The following is a 15305-nucleotide window of genomic DNA, read 5'->3' on the forward strand; positions in this document are numbered from 1 at the left end:
AACTCATTGAGAAGCCCAGCAACTGATTCTTTTTTTGGTGAGGACTATGAAACATAAAATGAAGGCAATGAATCTTGCCTAAGATTCATTGTGAAAATAATAAGGGCTGGAGGCAGGATTAGTGAGAGAAAGGTTACCTACCATATTCTGTATTTTCTATTTCTCTTAGTTTTGCTTAAAGGGAACAAAGTTAGGGAATTGACTTTCTAGAATAAGACTGAATTTGCTTTAAGCCTGGCAGAACATTTTTCTACTTGGCGTTTCTGTTAATTAGGAAGGCGAGAGAGTGTTCTCTTTCTTGTGATCGGCAATAACTACTCTCAAGGGATATCTCACATATTTGGATGCTTGTTTATCTTCTGGCTGCTGAGATAGAAGTGTTTATATGTTTCTTTCATTAAAATTGTATTGGAATTTAGAAAGACCTAAGTTCCTGACATGCACATAAGCTTTTACTTTATTGAGGTTAGTTTTGTCCTGTACTATCTTCCTTATTTATTATATATTCCCATTACTCTGTGCCTTTTGTTCACATAATGATTTATTTAATGTATTTAATTCTGGCTAGATAAGAGTAGAAAGCTTATGTCCTCAGTGGTATCTCCAGTGTCTAGCTTAATGTCTGATGTATAGTAGGTCTCAGATGTTTGTTGACTGACTGAACAGCCACATATCCTATTTTACTTAATCTCAAGGATAGCTTTCTTTTTTTAATTAATTAATTAATATGTTTGTTCTAATTTGTTATACATGACAGCAGAATGCATTTTGATTAAGTATAGCTTTCTATACTATGGACCTTGCTGATCCAGCTGTTAAAGGGCTTGGAATCCACTCTAAAGAGTGACTTAACCTTTTCCAAGCCTCCTACTCTCATCAAATCCAGTCATAGCCGGAGTGAAGTTTGCTTTTAGTTCACAGAACTGGCCAGGAACTATTGTGTTTAGTCCCCATGAAGAAGCATTACCTGATAGTGTTGATTTTGTATCAGGCTGTCAGCATGGCGTTCCTGTAATTGAAAATGGACAGAGAAGTTACATCAACAGTCTCCCAGCACCTAATCCACCCACCCATCTGAATATATATTCTATATATTAGAACTGGAGAATGACATTGCATCACTTCCCTGACAAATCTCCAAAAGATAAGTTGAAGTGATTTTATGATGTTTAAGATGGACAGTATCACACAGGAGGAAAGGGAGAAAATAGTTTTGTTTAAAAAGAAATAGATTTTAAAAGTCTTACTGTGAAGCTTCTCAAGTTGTGTCTTCTTCGTCTACCATCAGGGTCTCTTTTGGGGCAGAAGGTATTGTTGAACCAGTTACCAAGATAGAGAAATGATTTGGGGCTGGGGATGATGTTAAAAGGAGGTGGTAAGGTGCCACCTTCATCAAAGTAACTCATCCAGAGCTTTGTCCTTGCAAACTTCCACTCAATATCAGCATGATCCTATGAAAGACAGAAGGTCAAGGTTTTGAGATGGGAAACTGCAAAATGTGCCCACGTCTTATCCTACACATTTTACTTGCTTCTATAAAGGGCAATCTGTCAGTAGCTATATAATTAAAATTGCATATACCTTGTAAATCCAAATTACAGATATTTAGTAATCTAACACTCAAAGATATATCTTACCACAACTGGGAGCAGTGGTGCACACCTACAATGCCAGTGATTTAGGAGGCTGAGGCAGAAGTATCACAAGTTTGAGGTCAGCCTCAGCAACTTAGTGAGACCCTGTCTTAAAAAATGAAAAAGAACTGGGGGTATAGCTCAATAGTAAAGCACCCCTGGCTTCAATCCCCAGCATTATTATTATTATTATTATTATTATTATTATTCATTCTTCTTCTTCTTCTTCTTCTTCTTCTTCTTCTTCTTCTTCTTCTTTTTCTACTACTACTAGTAGAAATTAAGTCCTACATTATCTAGATTATCCTACATTATCTAGATGGGCCTAATATAATAACAGAAGTGAAAGAGGGAGACAAGAGAGTCAGTGTCCAGAGTAATACAATGTAAGAAAGACATAGCCATTACTGGCTTTAAGATGAAAATGGACCATAGTCCAAGGAATGTAGGCAGCCTCTAGAGAGTGAAAAAGACATGAAAATGGGTTCTCTGCTACAGCTTTTGGAAAGTTCAACCAATACCCTGATTTTAGTCCATTGAGACCCATTTCAGACATCTGACACCAAAAACTATGAAGTAATAAATTTGCATTGTTTCAAACCCACCGCATTCATGGGAATTTGTTACAACACTAATAGGGAACTAATAGTTGTGTATAAAATAACAGAGATCATCTTTTTTTGTGGTGCTGGGGATTGAACCCAGGACCTTGTATATATGAGGCAAGCACTCTACCAGCTGAGCTATATCCCCAGCCCAGAGAGATCAGAGATCATCTTTTGAAGGCAGAGAGAATATATTTTATCAGATACTAAATTGGACCCACTGTTTCTTGTTAGTTAAATAAAGGAGGAAAGCAGCATGAGTTAGTTATCATATTTTGGTTGTTCTGACAAAAGAAATTAAATATATCTGCAGAGACAACGACCACCCCCCAACAATTGTTACAGATATTCTGGAGAGAAAGATGGGTTCTGGAATATGGAAACAATATCACCTTTTCAGTTAAAACCTTGCAGTATGAAGATAAAGATAGAAATTTTTTTACTAGCAAATGAGATCTTAAAAAAGGAAAGCAATGTAGCCCAGTGTTGACTTAGAGTGGTTTTTGAGTTAACATTCAGTCTGCCAGAGAGTCTTAGAATTTGCTCCTTGGACTTTTAGATCTTCCATAAAAGTTTTCATTTTGCTCTCCAAGGCAGCAGTGCTTAGACATCATATTAAAGAATTAGCTAGGCTGGGGTAGAGTGCTTGCCTAGCACTTGTGAGGCACTGGGTTTGATTCTCAGCACTACATAAAAATAAATAAATTAAATAAAGGTATAAAAAAGAAAGAATTAGCAGATTGAGTTCAAGGGTGGCATTCAGAAGAATAAGACTTTTTAAAACTGATTCCATGTCAACCTAACAAAAGAGGTGAAAGACTTATACAATGAAAACTACGGAACCCTAAAGAGAGAAATAGAAGAAGATCTTAGAAGATGGAAAAATATACCCTATTCATGGATAGGCAGAACCAACATCATCAAAATGGCGATATTACCAAAAGTTCTCTATAGGTTTAATGCAATGCCAATCAAAATCCCAATGGCATTTCTTGTAGAAATAGATAAAGCAATCATGAAATTCATATGGAAAAATAAAAGACCCAGAATAGCAAAAACAACTCTAAGCAGGAAATGTGAATCAGGCGGTATAGCGATACCAGACTTCAAATTATACTACAGAGCAATAGTAACAAAAACAGCATGGTACTGGTACCAAAACAGGCAGGTGGACCAATGGTACAGAATAGAGGACACAGAAACCAATCCACAAAATTACAACTATCTTATATTTGATAAAGGGGCTAAAAGCATGCAATGGAGGAAGGATAGCATCTTCAACAAATGGTGCTGGGAAAACTGGAAATCCATATGCAACAAAATGAAACTGAATCCCTTTCTCTCGCCATGTACCAAAGTTAACTCAAAATGGATCAAGGAGCTTGATATCAAATCAGAGACACGGCGTCTGATAGAAGAAAAAGTTGGCTACGATCTACATACTGTGGGGTCAGGCTCCAAATTCCTCAATAGGACACCCATAGCACAAGAGTTAATAACTAGAATCAACAAATGGGACTTACTCAAACTAAAAAGATTTTTCTCAGCAAAAGAAACAATAAGAGAGGTAAATAGGGAGCCTACATCCTGGGAACAAATCTTTACTCCTCACACTTCAGATAGAGCCCTAATATACAGAGTATACAAAGAACTCAAAAAATTAAACAATAAGATAACAAATAACCCAATCAACAAATGGGCCAAGGACCTGAACAGACACTTCTCAGAGGAGGACATAAAATCAATCAACAAGTACATGAAAAAATGCTCACCATCTCTAGCAGTCAGAGAAATGCAAATCAAAACCACCCTAAGATACCATCTCACTCCAGTAAGATTGGCAGCCATTATGAAGTCAAACAACAACAAGTGCTGGAGAGGATGTGGGGAAAAGGGTACACTTGTACATTGCTGGTGGGACTGCAAATTGGTGCGGCCAATTTGGAAAGCAGTATGGAGATTTCTTGGAAAGCTGGGAATGGAACCACCATTTCACCCAGCTATTCCCCTTCTTGGTCTATTCCCTAAAGACCTAAAAAGAGCATGCTACAGGGACACTGCTACATCGATGTTCATAGCAGCACAATTCACAATAGCAAGACTGTGGAACCAACCTAGATGCCCTTCAATAGACGAATGGATAAAAAAAAATGTGGCATTTATACACAACGGAGTATTACTCTGCATTAAAAAATGACAAAATCATAGAATTTGCAGGGAAATGGATGGCATTAGAGCAGATTATGCTAAGTGAAGCTAGCCAATCCCTAAAAAACAGATGCCAAATGTCTTCTTTGATATAAGGAGAGTAACTAAGAACAGAGTAGGGACGAAGAGCATGAGAATAAGATTAACATTAAACAGGGATGAGAGGTGGGAGGGAAAGGGAGAGAGAAGGGAAATTGCATGGAAATGGAAGGAGACCCTCAGGGTTATACAAAATTACATACAAGAGGAAGTGAGGGGAAAGGGAAAAAAAAACAAGGGGGAGAAATGAATTACAGTAGATGGGGTAGAGAGAGAAGAGGGGAGGGGCGGGGAGGGAAGGGGGGATAGTAGGGGATAGGGAAGGCAGCAGAATACAACAGACACTAGTATGGCAATATGTAAATCAATGGATGTGTAACCGATGTAATTCTGCAATCTGTATACGGGGTAAAAATGGGAGTTCATAACCCACTTGAATCAAAGTGTGAAATATGATATGTCAAGAACTATGTAATGTTTTGAACAACCAACAATAAAAATTAAAAAAAAAACTGATTCCATGGATAAAGTTAATGAAATCAATGTATCTATTAAAATTGTATATAAAATATTGGGTGTTTTTCATTTTTTCTGGGTTTTCATAATATTCTCAAATATTACTCATATAAATGGTTAAGAATCTAGATTAATCCAACTGTTAATAGACAAATTGGAGATACCTCTTTTCTTTTTTTTAGGGCGGGTGAACTGGGGATTGAACTCAGGGGCACTTGACCACTGGCCACATCCCCAGCCCTATTTTGTATTATATTTAGAAACAGGGTCTCACTAAGTTGCTTAGTGCCTCACTTTTGCTGAGGCTGGCTTTGAACTCCTGATCCTCCTGCCTCAGCATCCTGAGCCACTGGGATTATTAAGAGGGACTAAATGGCTTTAGGTCAAATGAACAGTTAGCTTCAAAGTAAAAATAAATCTTTTAGATTGAAATTAGGTATTTAGACCCACTGCTAGATTTTATCATCCAGTAAGGTAATAAAGAAGCACATATATTACCATATCATGAATTTGTATTTTAAAAATATTTTGGTAAATATTTTAGTAAAATTTTATAATTCTATATATTTTATTTTGATGTAGCTGTGTCATTTTATCTTTTGTCACTTGTGCTTTTGCTATCATGCTCTAAGAAACTATTGCCTAACAAAAGTCCACGAAGATTTACTCCTATATTTCTCCTCTTTAAATGTTTGATATGATATAATTTTATTAAAATAGTGCATACATGCAAACAGATACATATATACATATAGGAAGAAAACAGTAGGATATTAGGGGAGGTTGTCTCTTGGTTGTGACTTGCAATGACTGTTATTTTTTCTTTCATTCATTTCTACATTTTCCAAAATATGCCCAATAACATGTATTCATTTATTTGTATCAGTTTAAAATTATTTTAAAATATAAGTTCCCATTTTGAATTAATTGTTGAAGGATCCTAAATAGTTTCTTAAATTTGCCTGGAACTGATTTGTTTCTGAAACCAGAATTCATCTTCAAAACAATTATTTCTAAATTCTTTGCTGCAGTTCTAGACCATTGATAGACTATCTTTTTGACTTGTCCAAATTAAGTGTGAAGTCGTTACCAAGAAATCCTGTAATCCCAGCAACTCGGGAGGCTGAGGCAGGAGGATCTTGAGTTCAAAGTCAGTCTCAGCAATTTACTAAGGCCCTAAGTAACTCATTGAGACCTTACATCTGAATAAAATATTAGAAGGGCTGGGGATGTGGCTCAGTGGTTAAGTGCCCTTGAGTTCAATCCCCAGTACCAAAAAAAAAGGAGGGGGAATTTTAAGATGCTAATTGAAACACTTTGAAAAAGCTGAATTGTAACTGATGAATTCCAAACAGGGAAAAATGGCACCAGTTGAGGCATGAATGTAGATCAAGGACAGCTGGCGCAGAGACACAATGCTCATCTAAATTCCTGTGCTCTTCTCAGGTGCTGGGTCAGAGTTCTGCTCTTCAAGTATTCCCTCCCTTTTTTCCATGTTTTTATTGGTACATTATAATTGTATATCATAGTGGGATTCATTGTTACATATTTGTACATGCACACAATATTTCTGAGTTTGGCTTATTTTGCTTAGCATAATGATCTCCAGTTCCTTCCATTTTCCTGCAAATAGCATAATTTCACTTTCTTTATGGCAGAATAGAAATCCATTATATATATATATATATATATATATATATATATATATATATATATATATATATATACACACACACACACCACAATTTCTTTATCTATTCATCCATCAATGGACACTTCAGCTGGTTCCATAGCTTGGCTACTGCAAATTGTGCTGCTATTAGACATGGGTATGCATGTATTGCTATAGTATGCTGACTTTATTTCTTTTTGATAAATACTGAGAAGTGATGTAGCTGGGTCATTTGGTAGTTCCATTCCTAGTCTTGGGCGGGGCGGGGGTGGGTGCTGGGGACTGAACCCAGGGCCTTGTTCATGCAAGACGAGCATTCTACCAATGGAGCTATATCCCCAGGCCCCATTCCTAGTCTTTTTTTTTAAGTATTTATTTTTTAGTTGTAGTTAGACATAATACCTTTATTTTATTTACTTATTTTTATGTGGTGCTGAGGATCAAACCCAGGGCCTCACGCGTGCTAGGCAAGTGCTCTACCACTGAGCCACAACCCCAGCCCTCATCATTTTTAGTCTTTTGAGGAACCTCCATAGTGACTTCTACAGTGGTTGCACTAATTTACAATCCCACCACCAGTGTAAAAGTGTTCCTTTTTCTCCACATCCTTCCAGCATTTTTATTGTTTGCATTCTTGATGACTGCCATTCTGACTGGAGTGAGATGAAATCTCTGTGTAGTTTTGATTTTAATTTTTCTCATTGCTAAAGATGTTAAACATTTTTTCATATATTTGTTGGCCATTTCTATTTATTCTTTTGAGAAATGTCTGTTTTGTTAATTTTCCCATTTATTAATTGGGTTATTGGTTTTTTGATGTTGAGTTTTATGAGTTCTTTATATATTCTGAATATGTGTGTGTATGTGTGTTTGTATTTAAATTTTTATTTGTTTGTTTATTTTTTGTTACCAGGGATTGAACTCAGGGATACCTAAACACTGAGCCACATATTCATCCCTTTTTATTTTTACTTTGAGACAGGGTCTTACTAAATTGCTTAGTGCTGTGCTAAGTTGCTAAGGCAGGCCTCAAACTTGCCATCCTCCTGCCTCAGCCTCCCAAGTTGCTGGGATTACAGGTGTGCACCACCTCACCCAGCTATATTCTGGATATTAATCTCTTTAAGAAAGGTAGCTATTAAAGATTTTCCTCCATTCTTGTAGGTTCTCTCTTCACATTCCTAATTTTTTTCCTTTGCTGTGCAGAAGCTTTTTAATTTGATGCCACCCCCCCCCCCAGCTTTTTTGGATTCTTGGCATTATTTCCTGAGCTTTAGGGGTCCTATTGAGAAATTCATTGTCTGTGCCAATATGTTGGAGTGTTGACCCTATGTTTTCTTCAATGACTTGCATAGTTTCTATTCTAATTCCCAGGTCTTTGATCTATTTCAAGTTGACTTTTGTTCAGGGTGAGAGATAAGAATCTAGTCTCATTCCTCTACATGTGGATAACCAGTTTTCCCAGCATCTCCTGTATTTTCTCCTAAGAGTTTAATTTTAGCAGTAGCTTTAGTTTTTACACATGAATATCAAATTGTCCCAGCACAATTTGCTGAAACAATGTATTTCTCATTTAATTCTCTTGGCACCATTGACCAAAAGTCAATCAACATAAAAAAAGAAATTTCCTTTCAATCTTTAGTTTTAATGCATTGATTTGCAGGTGTATCTTTATCCCAGTCCCTCATTGTTTTAATTATTATAGCTTTATATAAAGTTTTTAAATTGAGACATATAAGTTCCAAATTTGTTCATCTTCCTCAAGATTATTTTTTCCTATTCAGAGTTCCTTATATTTCCATATGAATTTTAGGATTGGCTTGTCAATTTCTGCAAAAGCAAATAATAGTTTTGATATATTTAAAAGTATCTTTCTAAGTAAGAAATCCAAAGGCTATACAAGGCAGTCAGAAAGGTCCATACCACTAAGATATTAAGAAGACACTTTTAATTGACATATCACATATCCATGGTAGGTTTTACTATTACTGTGCTTTACATGTATTTCTATTAAGAGTGAAGCTTGGCATTAGAGACAGGATGGTTTGGCTGATATTGGATTATTGAAATAATATATAGTGGGCTGGCAAGAATGGTAACAATTTTCTTTTAATGACCTCACTTCTCCATTTCCCAACATTCCTCCTGAGGGAGGATTAATTCTGTGAAAGAAAAGCAAAGATAGCACTGCATTCTATTTTACCTTATTTCATTTTGGTGACAAACTTATAACAAGCCTGCATGCTCTTTCTACTTTTCTGTATGTCTATTAATCCTAGAGTTTGAATTTACAAGTGAGATGGTCATTATAGGGATAAGTATTGACACATTTAATGAGTTGAAAATGAAGTCATCCTTTTGAGATAGAAAATAAATCTGATGTAGTCATTTGGTTTCAAAATGATGATTGGTTTTCCTAGTCAGGCTACACGACAGATATTTTCTATAAATTGCTAAATCTGCAGCTATAAAGTTTTGGTAAAATTGTATTTAATGTAGATGATGAGAGCCGGGCCTGGTGGTGCACACCTATAATCTCAGCAGCTTGGGAGGCTGAGGCAGGAGGATAGCAAGTTCAAAACCAGCCTCAGCAAAAGCAAGGTGCTAAGCAACTCAGTGAGACCCTGTCTCTAAATAAAATACAAAATAGGGCTGCAGATGTGGCTCAGTGGTTGAGTGCCCCTGAGTTCAATCCCTGGTACCAAAAAAAAAAAAAATATTAAGATTTCTATTTGTCACCTATTTGTCACATCTCATCTTTTTTTGTTGTTGTTGTTCTCTTGCTGGCTATTGGCCACCAGGCTTCCTAAGTTCCTTGCCATGTGGGCTTCTACATAGAAAAGCTTATAACATGGTGGTGGTAGTAGCCTTCCCTCCAAGTGAGAGAGGGAGAGAAAAGCCAGTCTTTTTGCAACATAATCTGGGAAGACATCACTTTTGTTTCTCCCAGCTTTTTAAATGTATAATTGACAAAAGTTCTATTTGTTTATGTACAATATGATGTTTATATACATATATACAAGATATATATATATATACACACATATATAATCCAAGAAAATATATATATTTAAATTAAGCTAACTGACATTCATTGTGTCACCTGGTTACATTTTTTGTGATGAGAACATTTAAGATCTACTGTCTTAACAATTTCGAGTATACAGTACATTATTATTAATTGTAGTTACCATGCTGTACAATACATCTCTATACTTTTGCTGTGGTCTCTTTGTTAGAAGCGAGTCCTTAGGTCTAATCCACACTCAAGGGGAAAGCACTGCATAAGGGCTCAAGTACCAGGAGGTAGATATCATGTGAGTCTATCTCAGAGGTCACCTACCTCAGAAGTATTTCCTACAAATTGAGAAATTACATGACTCTAATCTTGGATAACAAATTCTTTACTAATTCAGGTGGTTTATAATTCTTTGCATTCAATAATATTTAAGGAGAACCTAATCAAGTTGGCAGATGATAGATTGTTAAAATATTATTTCATGAAAAACATTATATGACTATTTAACATGTAACTCTGGGTTCCAAAATTTGAATGACATTGGCATTATAAAAGTCTATCCATTCACATATATTTATTGATATGAGAAATGTTTCTCAGCACTTAGTTTAAAAAAATTGCGAAGTAAGAATAAAATTGATGCTGAATCCTATTCCTGAATATTACTCCATATTCAACCATGAATATAACAACCAGTTGGGAGAAAAGCCCTATTTGCTTCTTTAAAAAAATACATTTGAAATCAAAACATAATTTTTAGAGAGAGAGAGAGAGAGAATTTTTTAATATTTATTTTTTAGTTTTCGGTAGACAGAACATCTTTATTTTTATGTGGTGCTGAGGATCGAACCCAGCACCCCATGCATGCCAGGCAAGCGTGCTACCGCTTGAGCCACATCCCCAGCCCAAAACATAATTTTTAATCTAGTGATTATCAAGATTTATAAAGGAATTGTGTTCATTTGAGCAGCTTTGTACTACTAATAATTGGATGATAACTAAATTCAGAAGAATGGTTTTAACATTTATAACCTCATGACTACAAGAGATAAAAATTGTTTCAATTCATACTTTTATTATAAAGAAATATGAAAATGTAATAAAAATAACAAAAAGACCTTAAATGTAAAAATTATATAACATTAGAATTAAAGCCCGTGGAATTAATTCTAGTGGAATTAATTCTAATGGAATTAATATATGATGGAAATAAGAATTTCAGAAGAAGATAGAATGATGGAAACTTTCTACCTTTAAGAAGAATTTAGCCTTTTATTGTTTAAACATATGCTTGATTTTGAGGAACAAATTACTGTGGTATTCAGATTCTATTAGATACATTTGAATGAATAATTGGATAGTTTTATTTTAAATGTCAGTCTACCATATTCCAAAAATTACATCCTTTGCAACTGTTTAAACTTATGATGAAAAATGTCACTGTTAACTCCCAAATATATAAGGAGATACATAGATTATGTTTTCCAAATTTATCAGAGAGTATGCCAGCAAACTGTTTGAACGCCCTTGAACTGAGAGGGCTTCAATCTATAAATTACATATGTACACACATACACAATTATGTCTGAAATAACTATCACTGGCCTGAAATCCTGCTATGGGAAATTGGGTTGGTTTAGACAATTTAGAATGCAGAGGATAGGAGGTAACAGCAGGATGAAACAGTGAGAGGCAGCATGCCATTGTGATCACTGTGGAATGAGCAAGGGTTTCTGGAATCTAATAAACCAGGTTTTGGAATACTGCCCTGCTACTTATTATCTGTGTGACCTCAGATCAATTATTAAAGTTTCTGAGTTATGGTTTTCTCAACTGTAAAAATGGTGGGAAATATCTACTAAGCAGAATTGTTGTAGAAGTCAATGTCAAATTCTTAAGGTCCTGCCTGGAATGTAGAAAGAGCTATATAATTGTAGGTTCCTTTTCCTGTATGTCTGAGCCGATAGTACCAGGAACAAACCTTGAATTCTTGTTTTGACCTTTGATGCCCCATAATAGCCCATCTTCCATCCTTGGAAATACATTTATGTTTCTCCAGCACAGTTCTTGAAATGAAATAGGTATTCAATAAGCATTTCTTCAAATGAACTGAGTTACATTTTCAAACATGTAATTCTACCTCTAGACATGTTTGGAAAAGGAGACTGATGATAAGACTCCTGTGCATATTCAGCTATTTTCTAATGTACATGGCTAGATGTTATGGCATCTGGAAATGATCCATTTGAAAAAATTCCTGTGTGAGTTTAGCTTTTTGTTCGTATGTATTTTAAACAATAAGCAGGTCCAGGCATGGTGGTGCCCATCTGTCACCCCAGCAACTTAGGAGGCCAAGGTAGAGGAATTACAAGTTCAAGGCCAGCCTCAGCAACTTAGTTACATCCCCTCTCCTTTTTTGCTGTCTCAAAATTAAAAAAATAAATAAATAAATAAAAGGAGAGGGGATGTAACTCAGTGGTAAAACATTCCTGTGTTCAATCTCCACTACTGCAAATAAAAAAAATAAGCAGCTCTATCCTTTTAAAAATGATTTTCTAAAAGTCTGTAGGAACATGGATTTGACTTTTTTTGTTTATTGAATACCAGGAATTGAACTTAGGATCACTTGACCACTGAGCCACATCTCCAGCCCTCTTTTGTATTTCATTTGGAGACAGAGTCTCACTGAGTTGCTTAGTGCCTCGCTTTTGCTGAGGCTGGCTTTGAATTTGAGGTCCTCCTGCCTCAGCCTCCCAAGCCACTGGGATTACAGACATGTACAACCATGCCTGGCTCCCTTATAATTTTAACTGAGCTTTTAAAAAAACAGCTCAATTGCTACTACTCCATTCTCCTGGTGCTCGGGTGATCTCAGATTGGGAATTACTATGAAATATAATCGTTTCAACAGCATTCTTCCATTAATTTATGATGCATCAGTTAATTAGTCACCCACCCATTCAGTGTTTGATTTCTGTCTTGAGCAACGTACTATGTACATGCCAGGCATTCTGTTAGGTGTTGAGTACATAGAGATGACTGTCCAGTGATGATGGTGGGAATACCATGATGTACACAATGAGAGTACAAAGGTAGCACCTGAGTCTGAAAGAGCATAAATAATAGACCACCTGACAGGTTTGGTTGAACAGGACGGACTATTAATTGAAGAATAAGGCAGGTATTCGTTTATACATTTATTCACTCAACAAATATGTGTTGATTGCTTGCTGAATGCTAGATGTTGGGATTACAGCAGTGAACAATATAGGCATCAAGATCACCTGGTATATAGAAATCTGTTTTATTTCCAACCCTTGGTCTAACTTGAATTGCAAGATTATGGTGTGACTTTTGTAATTATATTTATTTAAAACTTCCCTAAGTATCTGATACCCAGGAGGGTTTTATTCATCTGCATTGGAATAGCCTTTCCCCTTATGTGACAGACCAATCAGACATTGTATCTTCTTCCATTGCTTACTTTCAGTGTCTGGTGGTGATGCTCTCTCCTACTCTCTGTCCTAACCTCTCTACCTAAGTATGACATTGGAACATTTTCCTAGATCAGCATCCTTACAGAGTGCTTTTGTGTAAGATATAGCCCATACAAACAAAGATATAGTGGTTCTGCTTCTTCCCAATTTTCCAAAACTTTTAGGACTTTTGTGGTACCATAATATACACTTTAAAAGCGTATACCCTTGCAATGTGTTCAAATCATCTGTGTGCCCTGTATTGCCTTTGTGACTGTCAGCTCCTGTAGAGAAGGCCAGGATTTGTTTTAGCTCCTTTCACAGTGCCAGTGTAATGTACTTTGATTGTACAGAACACCCTCAAATGCTGTTGAGTTGCTCAGATTCTGAGCACATGGCCATAGCTAGGTCAAATGGACATGTCTGTTCAATTTCACATTTCTCAACAAATCCAAGCTCAAGGTTATTTTCCTTGCAATCAAACTACAAGGCCAATTTCTTACCAGCTTTTGACAGTCTTGTGCACTCTCTCAGATCTCCTGCCAGCAACCATCTTGCTTAGCAAATTGGAAAACTTTATAACATAATGCAAAGGGAGAGTGGCAGGCTCAAACTCAGCAAGAGCAGAGCTAATAATAACCCTTAAGGAAAAAGGCTACTCCTAGGAATTTTCAGCCCCAGGGAAGGCTGATTGGAGGGATATTTTGGGCAGGGCGGGCATTTTGGCATCCTTCACATCAATTAGCAATTGTGTATTTCATTTGCATATAAAACCAACTCTATTTCCCTTTGATGGGAAAGCAAGAAAAATTACTGTGACATGCATACTCCAAAGAGAAGCAAGAAAATTCATATTTCCTGACATCTCAAGGGAAGTCTACATCACTTGGAATGCTTTCTTCTCCTGGCAGAATTCAGGGTGTGCTTCTCAAATGTTAGTGTGTATCAGAATCATATAGGGCAACCGTTAAAAAAAACACACATTTCTGGGGTTCACCAGAAGTTCTGCATTGCAATATAGATTTGCCTCAGTTCTAAAAATACAATTTTTAAAATATATAAGTATTTTAAAGATATTATAATTTGAACTCCATTTTTGTTTACATTTATTTAAAAAATACACAAGAATTTCCAAAATATGATGTTCAACCTCTTAGTGTACTCCCATACCTGTTATTGCCCTCGCCTCTAACTTATTACATGCATGTTCAGGGAGAAGTCAAATTCCTGTCACAAAATAGCAATCCTACTCTCCTCCCTATTTCTAGGTGATTAGAAATTGCCATTCTAATCATTCTGGGGCTTGCTGGGAATTACTTTGATACTATTGTAGAGAACTGGCAATGACCTCAATTGAAATCCACAAACATGGCTGGAAAAAAAATAATTTTGATGGTGCTGGGGACCCAACCCAGGACCTTGTGCATGCTAGGCAAGCATAAGTACCACTGAACCACATCTCCAGCCCCCATAGTTGAAAAATATTAAGGCCCCAAAGAGAGCTCTCTTTCCAACTCTAATTCATGTCTCATCTTTTACCCCCAACACTCCTTTGCACGTTAATAGTGATATTTCCCATGAGCCCATTTAACCCTTCCCAAACTACAAGAGCCCTTTTAGTGGGTGTTACAAGCTGATTCTCCTCCATCCTGAACATGTGAAGTGGTTTAGTAGGTGGCCATTATGTCTCTTTTCCCTCAGCCCATCCTCAGACATGATATGACTATTGATCTCCCTCCATGATTTTATTTGCTATATGGTTGAAATTGCTGCTCTGCCCATTTGAGGACTGGGTATGATGAACCTGATTACCATTTACCCAGCTCTCAGCCCTTGTAACAGTCTCAGCTCCAGTGCATATACTCAGGTGCCAAATCTCAGGGCAAACCTTAGGCCCCACTCTCTAGTTCCATTCCAGCTCTCCCATCCTCAGGCTCCACCACTGACACCATCCAATATCCTGTCTCATTGCTTCAAGGGCACTCTCAGTTGTTGGCAGATAGGGACCAGAAAGCATTACAGAATAGATTATATTTTAGCTAGGCCTTGAGAGATTGGAAAGGCATATCTAGGCAGAGATGGAGGGAAAGAACTTTCCCAAAAGAGGAAACAGTATGCAAAATCAGCAAGAATAGA

The 15305-nt window shown here is 36.5% G+C and overlaps 1 protein-coding gene across 5 annotated transcripts in view; it reads right to left on the reverse strand.

The window, feature by feature from the left end:
* The window catches only part of Trpc5 (transient receptor potential cation channel subfamily C member 5), a 294090-nt gene that overhangs the window by 11125 nt on the left and 267660 nt on the right, over window positions 1-15305 (reverse strand). For all 5 annotated transcript variants that reach the window (XM_071606796.1, XM_071606797.1, XM_071606794.1 and 2 more), the window contains 2 exons: window positions 1248-1451; window positions 968-1009 (listed from right to left, as the gene is read on the reverse strand). In XM_071606796.1, coding sequence (XP_071462897.1) covers window positions 968-1009; window positions 1248-1451 — 246 coding nt within the window. The remainder of the gene's footprint in view (window positions 1-967; window positions 1010-1247; window positions 1452-15305) is intronic.

The sequence above is a fragment of the Marmota flaviventris genome, chromosome X (genome assembly GCF_047511675.1).
Source record: "Marmota flaviventris isolate mMarFla1 chromosome X, mMarFla1.hap1, whole genome shotgun sequence".
In the NCBI taxonomy this organism is placed as follows: Eukaryota; Metazoa; Chordata; class Mammalia; order Rodentia; family Sciuridae; genus Marmota; species Marmota flaviventris.